At 45.1% G+C, this 16174-nt stretch overlaps 1 protein-coding gene and 1 long non-coding RNA gene across 4 annotated transcripts in view; both read right to left on the minus strand.

The window, feature by feature from the left end:
- Window positions 1-4134: 4134 nt before the first annotated feature.
- Window positions 4135-7469, minus strand: LOC132535441 (uncharacterized). The gene is made up of 3 exons (XR_009547244.1): window positions 6877-7469; window positions 6640-6767; window positions 4135-6474 (listed from the first exon to the last, which is right to left on the minus strand). It is a non-coding gene; the product is annotated as an uncharacterized LOC132535441 (long non-coding RNA).
- A 1222-nt stretch (window positions 7470-8691) lies between these two features.
- TTC8 (tetratricopeptide repeat domain 8) overlaps window positions 8692-16174 on the minus strand; it is a 79259-nt gene continuing 71776 nt past the window's right edge. For all 3 annotated transcript variants that reach the window (XM_007526824.3, XM_060181231.1, XM_007526823.3), the window contains one exon: window positions 8692-9335. In XM_007526824.3, the coding sequence (XP_007526886.1) occupies window positions 9219-9335 (117 nt within the window). In that variant the 3' untranslated portion in view covers window positions 8692-9218. The remainder of the gene's footprint in view (window positions 9336-16174) is intronic.

Here is a 16174-nt window from a genome sequence, read left to right on the forward strand (position 1 = left end):
CAACCTCACCACTTTGTTCTGGAACCCCACCTCTCCAGAGCCCTGCCCCACTAGGGAAAAACAGAAACAGGCTGGGGATATGGCTTAACCTGTCAACGCCCATGTACAGGGGAGAAGCAATTACAGAAGCCAGACCTTTCAACTTCTGTACCCCATAATGATCCTGGGTCCATACTCCCAGAGGGATAAAGGACAGGGAAGCTTCCAATGGAGAAGATGGGGTGTAGAACCCTGGTGTTAGGGGTTGTGTGGAATTATACCCCTCTTATCCTACGGTCTTGTGGATTATTATTAAATCAATAAAAAAATTTTCAAATTAAAATTCAACACTCCAGGAGGTAGCTTACTCAGTAAAGCACACACTGAGTCATTATGTAGGAGGCCCTGGGTTTGAACCCCAGCACCACATGGAAACACCTGGAGTAGCAGCAGGAGAGCCTTGTGGATGCTGCAGTCATGCTGTGATGTTTCTCCTCTCTATCTCCCCCTGCCCCATCGCTTCTCTTCCTCTAAAAGAGAATGAGAATATTGGACAGGGAGGTCATAAGCAGTGGTATCGTGATGATCAAGGCTGTGCCAAGCTCACCATCCTTGGAGACCTTCCAGAAGCTCTTTCTTTTTTTTTATTTTTTATTTAAAAAAATTTTTTTTTATATTTATTTTATTTATTCCTTTTTGTTGCCCTTGTTGTTTTATTGTTGTAGTTATTATTATTATTATTGTTGTTGTTGTTGTTGGATAGGACAGAGAGAAATGGAGAGAGGAGGGGAAGACAGAGGGGGGGAGAGAAAGACAGACACCTGCAGACCTGCTTCACCGCCTGTGAAGTGACTCCCCTGCAGGTGGGGCAGAAGCTCTTTCTTATGCCAGAGCTAAACAGTGCTCTGGCTTCTCTCTCTCCCTCTTTCTCTCTCTGTCATTCTCACTCTATTGCCCTCCCTATTTCTTTTTTTATTGATTAATATTTTATTCATTATTGAGGGATGGGAGGAGAGAAAGAACCGGACATCACTCTGGCACATGTGCTGCTGGGGACTGAACTCAGGACCTCATGCTTGAGAGTCCAACAACACTTTATCCACTATGCCACCTCCTGGGCCACCCCTCCCTCTTTCTCATAATAAATAAGTCTTAAAAAGAAAGAGGGGGGGTAGGTTGTGACACACTTGACAGAGCATACATGTTACAATGCACAGGGAGACCAGGGTTCGAGTCCCTAGTCCCCACCTGCAGGGGGAGCTGCACAAAGCAGCTCTGCAAGTGTCTCGCGCCTGCCCCTTTGCCTCTCTTCATCCCTCTCCTTTCCTTCTCAGGCGCACTCTTGCTCTAACCAAAAAATGAATGAAAGATAAAAGTAAGAATATATATATATATATTTTAATATTTATTTATTTATTTATTCCCTTTTGTTGCCCTTGTTGTTTTATTATTGTAGTTATTATTGTTGTCATTGTTGTTGGATAGGACAGAGAGAAATGGAGAGAGGAGGGGAAGACAGAGAGAGGGAGAGAAAGATAGACACCTGCAGACCTGCTTCACCGCCTGTGAAGCGACTCCCCTGCAGGTGGGGAGCCAGGGCTTGAACCAGGATCCTTATGCGGGTCCTTGTGCTTAGCACCACCTGCGCTTAACCCGCTGCGCTACAGCCCGACTCCCAGAATAAATATATTTTTAAAAAGAAAATGAAAGGAAGAATATTTAAACTAAACCAAGGCCAGGGAGATAGCTCATTGGGGGGGGGGGGGGCGGGGAGCCTGCCCTGCCATGCACAGGATCTGGGCTTGAGGCCCTGGTACACCACGTGGGAACATTAATGGCACTGGGGGAATCTTCTGTGCTGTGGAGCTTCTGACTGTCTGTCTGTCTCCCTTCCTATTTGCAAAATATGTCAAGCCTGACCTGAGCAGTGAAGGCACACATGTACAAGGCCTTATTCTGCCACACACATACACACACACACACGGGGGGGGGGGGCATAAATAAGGACACCATTAGCTGGGGACAGAGGGGACAGGTATCAGAGGGGCAAAACCTAGTGTGGTTCAGAGTCCCGGACAAGCTGGGGGAGGGAACCCGGCATCAGCATTTTGCTAAACCAACTGGATGTTTTTAGCCATGATTCCCACCCCCCACCCCCCACCCCACACACACACCCTGGGCCAGTCCAGAAAGCCTCAAGTCCTTCAGACAGCAAGCCCTTCCCAAGTCTGGAAGAGGGAGGGAGAAGGGTCACGCTCTCCTGCCTGGGTCACTGCTGAGAGGCTGCATTTTCTGCTAAACAGCACAGCCCCTCCCTGCTTTCTGCTATACCAGGCCTTCCAATCTCACCGTGACCCAATTCCTGCGCTAAATCCCTCACCACTGAAAGACCTAAAGCAGTTTCTGCCTTCTTATGGGAAGCATAAATGTGCGGCTTCCACCTGGACGGCTCATGCTTTGTGATCACCGCCTGAATGGCTTCCTTTCAATTATTCTCTTAGAGAGGATGAGACACAGAGACAGAGAAGGAGAGAGACAAAGAGGAGAGACACCTTCAGAGACACTGCTTATGAGATTGTTGGGATAGAGATGGGAACCATAGCTTAGTAGAATTGTGTATTTCTTGCATACACACCAACATTCCAACTTGTTTCATAGTTTTAGGTAAAAAAAAAAAATCACTGATATTTAAAGGAAAGGACATACACACGTGAAGCTGTATTCCTAAGGTTCTGCGATGTTTTTTCACAATGCAGGTGTTGACACATTAGGTATACTTTGGTGCCTTTCCTTGACAGGTGTCTGCAAAACACTCTCACCCCCAGCTTACATCATTTCCCACCATCCTGCACCAAGATCCTCCCCACCACAGCCATTCCCTGCCCTCCTTTCCCAGAGTCCTTTGCTTTGGTGTAATACATCCACCCCAGTTCAAGTCTTACTTTGTCTTTTCCCTTTCTGCCCTTTCTGAAGTTCTGCCCATGAGTGACATCATCCAGTATCTGTCCTTCTCTTTTCTTAAGACTGTGTTTTGTTTTTTAACAATATATAAAGGAGAGTAGTGGGTTTAAAATTTTTTTATATATTTATTTTCCCTTTTGTTGCCCTTGTTGTTTTTATTGTTGTTGTTATTGATGTCATCATTGTTGGATAGGACAGAGAGAAATGGAGAGAGGAGGGGAAGACAGAGAGGGGGAGAGAAAGACAGACACCTGCAGACCTGCTTCACCACCTGTGAAGCAACTCCCCTGAAGGTGGGGAGCCGGGGACTCGAACCGGGATCCTTATGCCGGTCCTTGTGCTTCTTGCCACCTGCACTTAACCTGCTGACTCCCGAGAAGTGGTTTTTTAGACATCATGTCCTAGGGGCTGGGTGGTGACACGCCTGGTTGAGTGCACACTTTACAGTGAGCAAGGACCCAGGTTTGAGCCCCTGGTCCCCATCTGCAGGGGGAAAGCTTTCACAAGTGATAAAGCAGGGCTGCAGGTGTCTCTCTGTCTTTCTCCCTCTATCTCTCCCCCTCCACCTCAATTTCTGGCTGTCTCTATCTAATAATAAATAAAGATAATTTTTTAAAAAGAACTTACCATAAGACATCCTGTCCTGCGTCCCAGTCTAGCTTTGTCCCCGGGAGTCTAGGACAGGCGTTCTCTCTCCACTGTTGACCTCGTGTGCACTGGGGGGGTGGGGGGGAGGGGCTTGAGGCACCTGAGACAGCTGCACACAGCTGAGGAATCACCATGGCAACCAAATCCCATCATCTGAGCATCCCCCGGGCTCCTTCAGCAGGGTAAAAGGCCACGAGTCTCAGTGAACACAAGGCAGGAATTACACACACTCTCACTTTTCCCCTCCCTCCCTTCCTCCCTCATACTTCTCCCTCTCCCCCCCATTTTTACTCGATAGGACAGAAAGAAATTGAAAGGGGAGGGGGAGATAAGAGAGGGAGAGACTTGCTTCAGCACTCAAGAAGCTTCCTCCCTGCAGGTGAGGACCAGGGGATTAAGCTTGGATCCCTGAACATGGTGATGTGTGTGTTCAAACAGGTGCCCCACTGCCTGACCCTCCCTCCTCATGTTTGGCTAGTAGACTTTGACAAAAGGGCTCGGCCTCCTTCCCTCCCTACCTCAAAGGAGTCTAGAGATCTTTCTAGATCTTTTTCTATTTAAAACATTTTTTAATCTTTATTTGTTTGTTGGATAGAAAAAGCCAGAAATCAAGAGGGAAGAGGGACATATAGAGGAAGAAAGACAGAAAGACACCTGCAGCACTGCTTCACCACTTGCAAAGCTTTCCCCGTACAGGTGGGGGGCTGGGGGCTTGAACCCAGGTTCTTGAGCATTATAACGTGTGCTCAACCAGCTGTGCCACCACCTGGCCCCTTCTTTAGCTCTCTCTGCTTTGCTCTTTGCTTTCTGTGTGCTGGTGCCGACGGCTTGGGGAGAGTGGGCACACAGTTCTTTCAGGTCAGGCCCTCCTGTCACAAAGGTCACAGCTAGCAGGATGGCCGTGTGTCCCTGAAGAAGCCTCTGGGGTGACTGCATATCTGGTCTGTTGAATCCATCCAAAACCCCATCAATCTGTCTGGGGGAAACCGAATCCAAGACAGAAAAGTTGTTATGTCGGGCCTGGGTGGTGGTGCACCTGGTTGAGTGCACATGTTACAATGCACAAGGATCCGGGTTCGAGTCCCGATCCCCACCTGCAAGGGGTAAGCTTTTCGAATGTTGCATGTGTGTCTCTGTCTCTCTCCCTCTCTATTATTCCTTTCCCTCTTGATTTCTGGCTGTCTCTATCCACTAAATAAGTAAAGATAATAAAATAATTTTAAAAAATAAGAAAAGTGGTCATGTCATGCTGTCTCTCTGACTTTGGAGTCTCCAAGTTCACTTGCAATAAAAAAAAAAAAAGAAGAAAAAAAATGGTCCCTTCTACCATGTCCACACCTACACTTGAATACACACACACACACACACACACACACACTCTGAGATGCACAAAGAAAGGAAACACCCCCCCCCCAGGACTCAAAGGTGTAATCTGTGTGGCACCCCGTGGGCAGAAACAGCACAGAAAGCGTCACCCGATGTGCATCTGCCCTCCCACCGCCTTCCGAATCCTTTGTGCCAAGCCTTCAGCTTGGAAAATGGGAAAGTGCTCTGACTCAGAACTGAGCAGGTCTGCCAGGACCCAAAGAGACAGATTACACCCTTAACGGCAATGGCTTCCAGAGGAGAAAGCACTGCTGTCCGCCATCTTCTGCTCCCCAAGCTGTCCTTGTCACTCACTGCTCACTGCTCTCATGCCCTCCATCAGATCCGGAAACAAACCCCACTGAGTACAGTTACCACCCATGTGGCATCAGGACTCGAACGTGGGCCATGTGGATGGCGAGGCACGCACCCTACCCTGTGAATCTCTGTTTGGCCTCCTTTTTATTTCAGACACACAGAGGGATAGAGAGACAGAAAGAGAAAGACACCTCAGCACCAGCCCTCTACCCGTGGAGTTTCCCCCGGTGCTATGAGTGTTGCCATGCAGTCCTGAGGTTCAAACCTGGGACCTCTCGTCTGGTCTACTGGATGAGCGAGCTCTCTCTCTCTCCTGGGCCTGAAAAGCATGAGACGCCTATTCCCACTGAGAGGTCATCAGGGGCTAGAAATGCACACAAGGCCCCCCTGGGAGCTGGGGCAGAGGAGAATGCAGGGTGTGACGTGAGCCACCTGGGTGTCACCCTCCAAGCTTTCTGGAGGACACTTCCAAGACGTGCTCAGCGCTCAGTGTCTCAGTGCTGAGTGTCTCCAATTACACGTCTCCCTGGCGCGGGAAGCGGAATATTTTTGTCTCTGTCATAAACAGGCTGCGTGGTTGGGACAAGAAGAAAGTTCTAGCATCTCCGGGAAGAGGAGACCTGTGTTTAAGTCCCCAGCCTATCTCCTCCCCAGTGTGTGACTGTGGGCGGCCGGTTTCTCCAAGATGAGGTATTTAATCAGCACCGCCCGGGCACCTGCTGAGAGAGGCCTAGCTTCTGGAAGACAGGGCAGACCCTCAGGACACTCAGGGAAGCCAAGGCCCCTCTGATGGAAGTCAGCTTAGAGTTGGTGAACCAGCTGTCCTGTCACATCATGACACTGCAAAGACCCCAGGGGACAGGAGGCTGCCACCTTCCTCTCCCACCTGACTTTGTATGAGGTCAGCGTGAGGACAAAGCCAGGGCCTCCTGCATGGGAGGCGTGCTCTCTACCGGAGGCAGCTCCCCTGGCCTCTCCTTTCCTCCCTCCCTTTGCAGTTTCCTGTTCTTCATGGGCTGGAAGAGATTCTCAGCTGTGTCTTGTGTCTTGTAGTCTCTAGGGAGTCTGCGTCGAGGTCCATGGTCCATCTGAGCTGCTCACCAAAGAAATGGGATTTGGGACGGCTAACTGGAGAGTTTTAAGAGATGACTTACTGCAGCGGTGTTCTCTCTTCCTGACTCTTGACAAGTGTCTCATGCGGGTCTGGTAAGGAGAATCCATTTATTTGTTTATTGATTGATTGATTCGGTAATATGTGCACCACCACCTTCCGCCCTCTCTTGTTTATTTATAGGTTTATTTATTTTATTTCACAGAAGAGAGAAGTTGAAAGAGGAAGCGGAGATAGAGAGGGAGAGAGAGAGATACCTGCCGGCCTGCTTCACTGCTCAGGAAGCCATGCAAATGGGGGCCAGGGGCTCGAACCCTGGTCCCTGCATTGCAGCATGTGCACTCAACTGGGTTGAGTCTCCACCTGGTCCTCTCTCCCCAGATTTCTGTTTGTAAAATAACAAAAAGTCACATCACTAGTGACCTTGCATTTATTCAAAACAACTCAGTAAGGAAAAGGCAGCGATCTTGTTAAGAAAATGTTTCTTTACAAACCACAATTCAGGAAGCTCCATCTGCCAGGTCTGTGTGCCGCCCACGAGCTGTCACTGTCAGCCAGTTCTGAGGGCATCGCCCAGCAGCCGTGTGGCCTGAACTCTCTCAGCAGGCGGCATGCTGGGCGACTCAAGAAACTGCGTTCGTTCAGTCTAGAAGAAATGCATGTACTTCCAAGCTTTTCCTAGAACATTTTATTGCAAATCACTCTCAGATGACTCCAGCTGCCCCGACGCATTGCTGACCTGACTCGTCCTTTGCACTGGCGCTCACATCCAGTAGACAGGAACACAAGACCACGTGTCTCCAGTCGTCTCAGGAATCCTGACTCATCTGAGTTGGGCTGGGCTAACATTCCCTTAATATTCCATCTTAGTCATGTGTGTCACATCCTTTTTTTTCTTTTTTTGATAGAGGATGAAAGATAGAGAGAGAGACAGAGAGAAGAGACGCCTGCAGCCCTGCTCCACCACTCATGAAGCTTTCCCCCTGCAGGTGAGAACTAGCGGCTTGAATTCAGGTCTTTGAGTGTAGTGACATATGCCTCCTACCTGGTGTGCCACCACCCAGGCCTGAAATTTATCTGAAGGGGGTCAGGCGGTGGCGCAGTGGTTTGAGTGCGTGTGGCGCAAAGCGCAGGGACCGACATAAGGATCCCGGTTCGAGCCCCCGGCTCCCCACCTGCAGGGGAGTCGCTTCACAGGCGGTGAAGTGGGTCTGCAGGTGTCTGTCTTTCTCTCCCCCTCTCTGTCTTCCCCTCCTCTCTCCATTTCTCTCTGTCTTATCCAAAAACGAACGGCATCAAAATGGCAATAATAATAACCACAGCGAGGCTACAACAACAAGGGCAACAAAAAGGCGGGGGGGGGGGGGGGAATGGCCTCCAGGAGCGGTGGACTCATGGTGCAGGCACCGAGCCCAGCAATAACCCTGGAGGGAAAAAAAAGAAATTCATCTGAAACACCAGCATTATTCACTGAAGAAGCACTGAGATGGTTTAACGTGGAGCTGTATTGGGGGCTGCAAGGGGAGAGAGAGAGAGAGAGAGTTCTAGCTGTGACACTTGTTGACAGCATGGCTTGGGAAAGTTACTTGACTGCTCTCCTAAGGAAAATGGCCCCAACAGGATGCCACAGGGCGCAGCGGCAGCAGGCTGGCTGATGGACAGGAGAGCACAGAACCCTGCCGGCTGCGTCACTTCCAGCAGCTGCGCTTCTTATTTTAAGGCACCTCGCAGCAGATTCCCACTATGCAATCTGACTCCAATTATAGAATAAAGTGTTAGGGCATTTCGTAGCACTTCAGGCAATTCTCAGGAGTCTAAGGACACTCTTGTGAGTTAAACAAGCATCAGCAGGTCCTGAAGGGCCCACGCAGATAAAAAAGCATGGAAGCAAGACCATGGGTTCAAGTGATGACTCAACCACCAGCCACAGTGGGGCATGAGGCCCAGCTTCCATCCTCTGTGCCACAGAGACCCGTCCACACTCTTGTCTCTGCCTCACACATTCTCTCTTTATTTCCACCCTCTAACCATGTAACTCCAACAGAAACAAATCAATATTTGGCAAAGCTTTCGTGAAGCTGAGAAACGAAAACCAATTACAAAGTTGGCTATTTGAGACTGAGTGGCCCTGGTCCCATTAGCTTGCTTCCTCGTAGAAGTACCTGAATGAGGACCCCCACTGAAGCCAGGAGGGCAGGCACACGGGCTTTTCTGAGGCCTTACAATGCAGGGGTCCTGGGAAAAACAGACAAACTGAACACTTGTTTGGCCATCGAAGGTGACTGAAATAAAACTCACAAACAGTATGATGGTGCCTTACACACTGGTTTAATTTAGAATACATTCCATAAGAAAGTCGGTGTCTTGAAAAGCATTTGACTAAAAAATAGAATTTTCAATGAATTTTAAGCTCCACATAAAGTCTCTGCTTAGGATAAATATATGCAGTTTTAGCAAAAAAGAAAAGGTGGAATTATAAAGACTTTTTTTCAATTCCAGGATGGCTAATGGCCACCCTAGACACATTAATGCATAAAAGGAGAGGAAATTTAAGAAAATGCTTTGTAAACATTATAAAAAGACATTTACCATACAGTGTGGGAGGTTTCATGATCTATATAAGCGCTGAGATCCTGACTTGGAGACTATCATAAAGTCAATCTGCTGCAGTTTTCCTAAACGTTCTCAAACTCCCTCTGGCTTCTGCACTGACATCCAGCCCAGGCCCGTGTGACACACACACACACACACACACACACACACACACACACCACACACACACAGTTTTCCCCTTGCATAGTGCCTGTTTGCTGAAATGATTTGCTCTGAGGAACAATCAAAGCATTGCAAAGTGCTGCTTTAGCTGTTTGATTAAATGCTGTGTGTCCACATGATCTGGAAATGCTTCTTTAGACTTCTGAGCAGCAACATAGCTTCTCTGTAGATCTCCGATCTGTACAAAAAATGAGAAGAATGTCACAGAGTAAAAAAAAATGAGTGAAGGAGAAAGAAAGAAGAAAGGAAAATGAGAGAGAGTAAGAGAGTAAGAAGAGAGAATATGAAAGAGGGAGAGCGAGCAAGAGAGTGTGTGTGTGTGTGTGAGAGAGAGAGACAGAGAGAGAAAAAGAGAGAGAGAGACGCAGACAGACACAGGACTATGATTAGTGACCCAGGAAGGACTATGATTAGTGACAGTGGGAAGAGAGTCAGAATCTCATGCATGAGGTCTCAAGTTCGATCCCAGCATTAAATATGCCAGAATGATGCTCTGGCTTTCTCTTTCTCATTAATAAATAAATAATATCTGGGAGGAAAAAACAGATATACTATCTGATGCTGTAGAAATTCAAAGTGTCCTTAAGGAGAAATTGCTTAGTTGTACTGTGCTGGTGTTGGAACTCTTTCACGTGGATTATAATTCAAGTTTGAAAAACGTGTGGGGAAAAAAATCAATAGCTAATTGTATAACTAACTAAGTTCTCCTCCATGACAGCTGGGTAGTTATGAACTCATAAGTCTGGGTTTGCTTTTACTGTCACTGACAGTAGGAATGAAAAAAAATTGAGTCGATCACAACTGCTGGCTTACTGTAGCCTGGAGAAGTTTTGTGTAGAGGGCCGCAGATAAAGACATAGTAAGCACTGCGATATCAGAAAATTCAAGCAGAAACTCCTGGCGTGTAGATTCAATAACACTGGCCAGGGCCTTGCTGCTGTGGACTGAACTCACCAGCATGAGGTCCTGAGCTGTCGCTAGCTTGGCATGTGCCAGAGTGATTCTCTCTCTCTTTCTCTCTTATAAATAATGAACATTTTTTAAAGATGCTGGAGCATGCTCTGGGACATTGTGACTAGTGCTGACACAACAGTGTGAGGAAGACGTGGCTTTAAATGTCAATAAAGGGTATCACTGGGGGCCGGGTGGTGGTGCACCTGGTTTAGGGCACGTCACCAAGTGCAAGTACTCAGGTTCCAATGCCACTCCCCACCTGCAGGGGGAATGTTCATGAGAGGTGAAGCAGGTGTCTCTCTCCCTTGCTCTCTCCCCATCCCCTTCAATTTCTCCCTATCCTATCAAATAAAGGAGGGAAAAGGGTTCATCAGAACAGTAGATTTGATGTACAGGCACGAAGTCCCAGAGATAACCCTGATGACAATAATTTAAAAAAAAAATAAGCAAAATAAAAAGTAAGGCTATCTCTGATTTTCAATAAACTTGATTTTAAATTCCAGTCCCAATCACTTACTAACACACACACACACAGTATGAATCTATATGATTCCTATATACATTTCTGAAAAGAGAAATCTGAATTCTGTGTGTCCACACAGAAAAAGCTAGATAATTCAATTCTGGCAATTTTATAATGTGTCTGTCTAAAACATAAGCTGCAAGATGGGCGTCTAGCTCACTGGGTAAAGGTCCAGATTTGAACCCCAGCACCAGGTGGGAGTTGCTGTGGAGCTAGAGGGAACTCTGAGCTGTGGTGTTTCTCTTTCTCTCTATCTGAATGAAAAGCAGAGTAGAACGGCAAAATCACTAATGCACAAGACCCCAGCTATGCAATAAAAAAGACCATACACAAAGACTCCCCCCCTTTCCTTTCCTCTTCCTTCTCCTTTTCTTCATTTATTCCTTCCTTCCCCCCATCTTTCTCCTCCTTCTTATTCTTTTTTATCAGCTTCACAATTCCCCAGCTTTTTTTTTTTTTCCAGAGAGAGAGAGAGATGGAAACCACAATACAAAACACTCTTCCAACATGGTGGGGGTCTGGCTCAAGCCTGGCCTCTCACATGCCAGCTCAGTCGTGGAGACAGTGAGTGGTACTCTGGTGTTTGGCCTCTCTCTCTCTCTCTCCCTCTCTCCTCTCATAATGGGAACCTTTAAAGTCTGTCAGTCTTGGGTTCCATCAGAATGTAAGCAGCACAGGGTAGAGGCTTTGGTCTGTTCTAGTCATTGCAGCATCTTCTGTGCCTATGACAGTGCCTGGTGCACAGCGGAAGCTCAGTGAATGAAGTCGTGGTAAGAAAATACATGGGAGAGAAAAAAGGAAAGTTAGTGATGGAGGAACCGATTAAGCCCAAGGCTGAAGTGACAGCATTGAAGCGGTGATTGGTTTCAATGGAATACCAAGGGAGACCACCTAGGACCGCAACAAGACAGGACTAGAACGACTTCAGGACCCACCAAATCACCAGTGAATGCAAATACCTGTGGTGGGTGGACAGCGAGGAGCCTAGGGAGAGACTGAGCAGTTGCTAACAGTCTGGCAGTTCACCAGCTGAGACACCACCTCCAGTCTGTTTCACCAACAAAAAGACGGCTGAAGGGAGGAGAGGACTCCCCTGAGACTCAACAAATGCAATTGTGAGCCTCCATTGCTACTGCCCTCAGAATCTGAAGCAGCGGCAGGGAGGCCCTGTGCTGACACCAGGGGACAGAGAACTAACCGGGAATCTCAGGAGAAGATCTAGACCTCAGTGGCAGAGCGGTGGGGATGTGAGAGTCTCTTTGCATAACCACTGGATTATCTCTGCCCGACCCTGCTTTATCTCTTGGTCAGGAGTCAGTGATTAAGCTAAGAAGCCTACTTATAGTTTAAAAGCCCTCAGGCTCCCATAGCCTACAGGGAAGAAAAAGAACAAAAGAGGCTTTTAAGCCACTGAGCTCCAACTCAGGGATTAAAATAATATTGAAACAACTGTCAATTTCCACAGCTGTGAACCCTTTAATTACCTTACTTAGACACAAGTCAATCCAGGCAAGAGTGATCAGTAATTTGAAAAGTACTGAGAGAGGGGCCTCATAAGATACTATATAAAATGGTTAAAGCAACAACAAGAAATACTGGAGAAATGAACCAGGACAAGAGTCCAATAAAAGACCCCCAAAGGGTGAGTCAAAAAATAGTGAGGTCAACATCCAAATACTAGTTAAGGAAATAATAACAGGAGTGAGTAAAGAGTTTGAAAGAATTGTCATCAGAAATGCAGAAACAACAGATGAGACTCTGGAAGAAAACACAAATTATCTCAAGGTTATTAGAGACCTGAAAGCTGAAATAGCTGAGCTAAGAACACAACTAGCTGAACTAGCTAAAACAGTATCAGAGCAGGGCAACAAAATAGAGGAACTCCAGAAAACAGTAGAGAGGAGAGAGAATAGAATGAATGAGGCTGAAGACAGAATTAGCAAGATCGAGGACGATTTAGAGACAACTAAAAAAGAAGTAAGAGACCTCAAAAAGAGATTAAGAGATACTGAAAAAACAACAAAGACCTATGGGATGACTTCAAAAGAAATAATATATGCATTATTGGCTTACCACAGGAAGAAAGAGAGGGAGGGGAAGAAAGCATTCTTCACGACATAATAGCTGAGAACTTCTCTAGTCTAGACAATATCAAAGACAATAAAGATTCAAGAAGCGCAGAGGGTCCCAAACAGAATTAACCCAGACTTAAAGACACCAAGACACATCATACTTAGAATGGACAGTAATAAGGATAAAGAAAGGATCCTGAAGGCTAAAGAGAGAAACAAAGAGTCACCTACAGAGGAAAACCCATAAGATTAGCAGCAGACTTCTCCACACAAACACTACAGGCCAGAAAAGATTGGCAAGATATCTAACAAGTGCTCAATGAGAAAGGCTTTCAACCAAGACTAGTGTATCCTGCTAGACTCTTACTCAGACTAGATGGAGGCACCAAAACCTTCTCAGACAAGCAACAGATGAAAGAATCAACTATCACCAAGCCTGCCCTGAAAGAAGTTCTGAAAGGCCTTCTATAAACAGTCAGACCACCATAAATAGGCCATGTATCAGAACACTCTAAAAATTTACTAGAATGGCGTTAAAATATCTTCAATCTTTGATATTAATAAATGTCAATGGCCTGAATTCACCTATTAAAAGGCACAGAGTAGGAAGATGGTTCAGAAAACAAAACCCAACAATATGCTGTCTATAGGAAACCTACCTAACTCAACAAGGCAAACACAGACTCAAAGTGAAAGGATGGAAAACTATCATACAAGCCAATGGCCCACAAAAAAGGGCAGGAACAGCTATTCTCATATCTGACATGATAGACTTTAAAATAGATAAGATTAAAAAAGATAGGAATGGACACTACTTAATGCTCAGAGGATCAGTCAATCAAGAGGACTTAACAATTATTAACATCTATGCACCCAATAAGAAGCCATCTAAATACACCAAACATCTACTGAAACAGCTACAACAATATATTAACAGCAACACAGTCATAGTAAGGGACTTCAACACCCCACTCTCTCAACTTGACAGATCATCCAGGCAGAAAATCAATAAAGACATGAGGGAGCTAAATGAAGAGATAGATAAACTAGAACTATTGGACATTTTCAGAGTCATTCATCCCAAGAAACTGGAATACACATTTTACTCAAATCCACATGGGTCATTCTCAAGGACAGACCATATGTTAGGCCACAAAGGCAGCATCAGCAAATTCAAGAGCACTGAAATCATCCCAAACATCTTCTCAGACCACAGTGGAGTTAAACTAATACTTAACAATCAACAAAAGGGTCCCAAAATGTAGAAGGTCAATAGTACACTACTTAATAACCTCTGGGTCAAAGAGGAAATCAAGGAAGAAATCAAAATGTTTTGAGAGTTCAATGAAAATGAAGACACAAGCTATCAAAATATTTGGGACACAGCTAAGGCAGTACTGAGAGGGAAGTTCATAGCCATACAAGCACACATTAGGAAACAAGAAAAAGCACAAATAAACAACCTGATTGCACATCTTAAAGACCTAGAAGAAGAACAAAGGAACCCTAAAGCAACCAGAAGGTCAGAAATCACTAAAATTAGGGCAAATAAATAACATTGAAAATAAGAAAACCATACAAAAGATCAATGAAAGTAAATGTTGGTTCTTTGAAAGAGTGAACAAAATTGACAAACCTTTAGCCAGACTCACAAAACAAAAAAGGGAGAAGACCCAAATAAATCGGATAGTAAATGAAAGAGATATCACAACAGACACCGCAGAAATTCAGCGTATAATGCAAAACTTCTATGAACAACTATATGCCACCAAGCTAGAGAACCTGGAAGAAATGGACGATTTCCTAGATACCTACCAACTTCCAAAACTAAGTAAAGAGGAAGTAGATAACATGAACAGGCCCATCACAGCTAATGAAATTGAAACAGTTATCAAAAACCTTCCCAAAAATAAAAGTCCTGGACCAGATGGTTTTACAAATGAATTCTACAAAACCTTCTAAGAAGAACTAATACTTCTACTTTTAAAAGTCTTCTAGAAGATTGAAGACACTGGAATACTCCCTTCCAGCTTCTATGAAGCCAATATCACTCTGATACCAAAAGCAGACAGGGACACAACCACAAAAGAAAAGTACAGACCAATATCTCTGATGAACATAGATGCTAAAATACTGAACAAAATTCTAGCCAACCAGATACAGCAGTATATTAAAAGGACTGTTCATCATGACCAGATGGGGTTCATCCCAGGGATGCAAGGTTGGTTTAATATACATAAATCAATCAACGTGATCCACCTCATCAAAAAAAAAAACGTAAGACCAAAAACCACAGTGTCATATCAATAGATGGAGAGAAATCCTTTGACAAATCCAACATCACTTTATGATCAAAACGCTACAAAAAATGGGAATAGATGGAAAATTCCTGAAGACAGTGGAGTCTCTATATAGCAAACCTATAGCCAACATCATACTCAATGGTGAAAAACTGGCAGCATTTCCCCTCAGATCAGGTACTAGTCAGGGCTGTCCACCATCACCATTACTATTCAACATAGTGTTTGAAGTTGTTGCCATAACAATCAGGCAGGAGCAAGGAATTAAAGGGATATAGATTGGAAGAGAAGAAATCAAACTTTCCCTATTTGCAGATGACATGATAGTATACACAGAAGAACCTAAGGAATCCAGCAAGAAGCTTTTGGAAATCATTAGGCAATACAGTAAGTTGTCAGGCTACAAAATTAACATGCAAAAGTCAGTGGCAGTCCTCTATGCAAATACTAAGTTAGAAAAAGATGAAATCCAGAAATCAATTCCTTTAACTATAGCAATAAAAACAATAAAATATCTAGGAATAAACCTAACCAAAGAAGTGAAAGACTTGTATACTGAAAACTATGAGTCATTATCAAGGAAGTTGAAAAAGACACAAAGAAGTGGAAAGATATTCCAGGGTCATGGGGTGGAAGAATTAACATCATCAAAATGAATATACTACACAGAGACATATACAAATTTAATGCTATCCCCATCAAGATCCCAAACACATTTTTTAGGAGAATAGAACTATTGCTCCAAATGTTTCTCTAGAACCAGAAAAGACCTAGAATTGCCAAAACAATCTTGAGAAGAAAGAACAGAACCGGAGGCATCACATTCCCAGATCTCAAATTGTATTATAGGGCCACTGTCATCAAATCTGCTTGGTACTGGAACATGAATAGACACACTGACCAGTGGAATAGAATTGAGAGCCCAGAAGTAAGCCCCCACACCTAAGGACATGTAATCTTTGGCAAAGGTGCCCAGACTATTAAGTGGGGAAAGCAGAGTCTCTTCAACAAATGGTGTTGGAAAAAATGGGTTGAAACATGCAGAAGAATGAAACTGAACCACTGTATTTCACCAAACACAAAAGTAAATTCCAAGTGGATCAAGGACTTGGATGTTAGACCACAAACTATCAGATACTTAGAGGAACATATTGGCAGAACTCTTTTC

This window comes from Erinaceus europaeus, chromosome 22, assembly GCF_950295315.1.
Source record: "Erinaceus europaeus chromosome 22, mEriEur2.1, whole genome shotgun sequence".
Classification (NCBI taxonomy): domain Eukaryota; kingdom Metazoa; phylum Chordata; class Mammalia; order Eulipotyphla; family Erinaceidae; genus Erinaceus; species Erinaceus europaeus.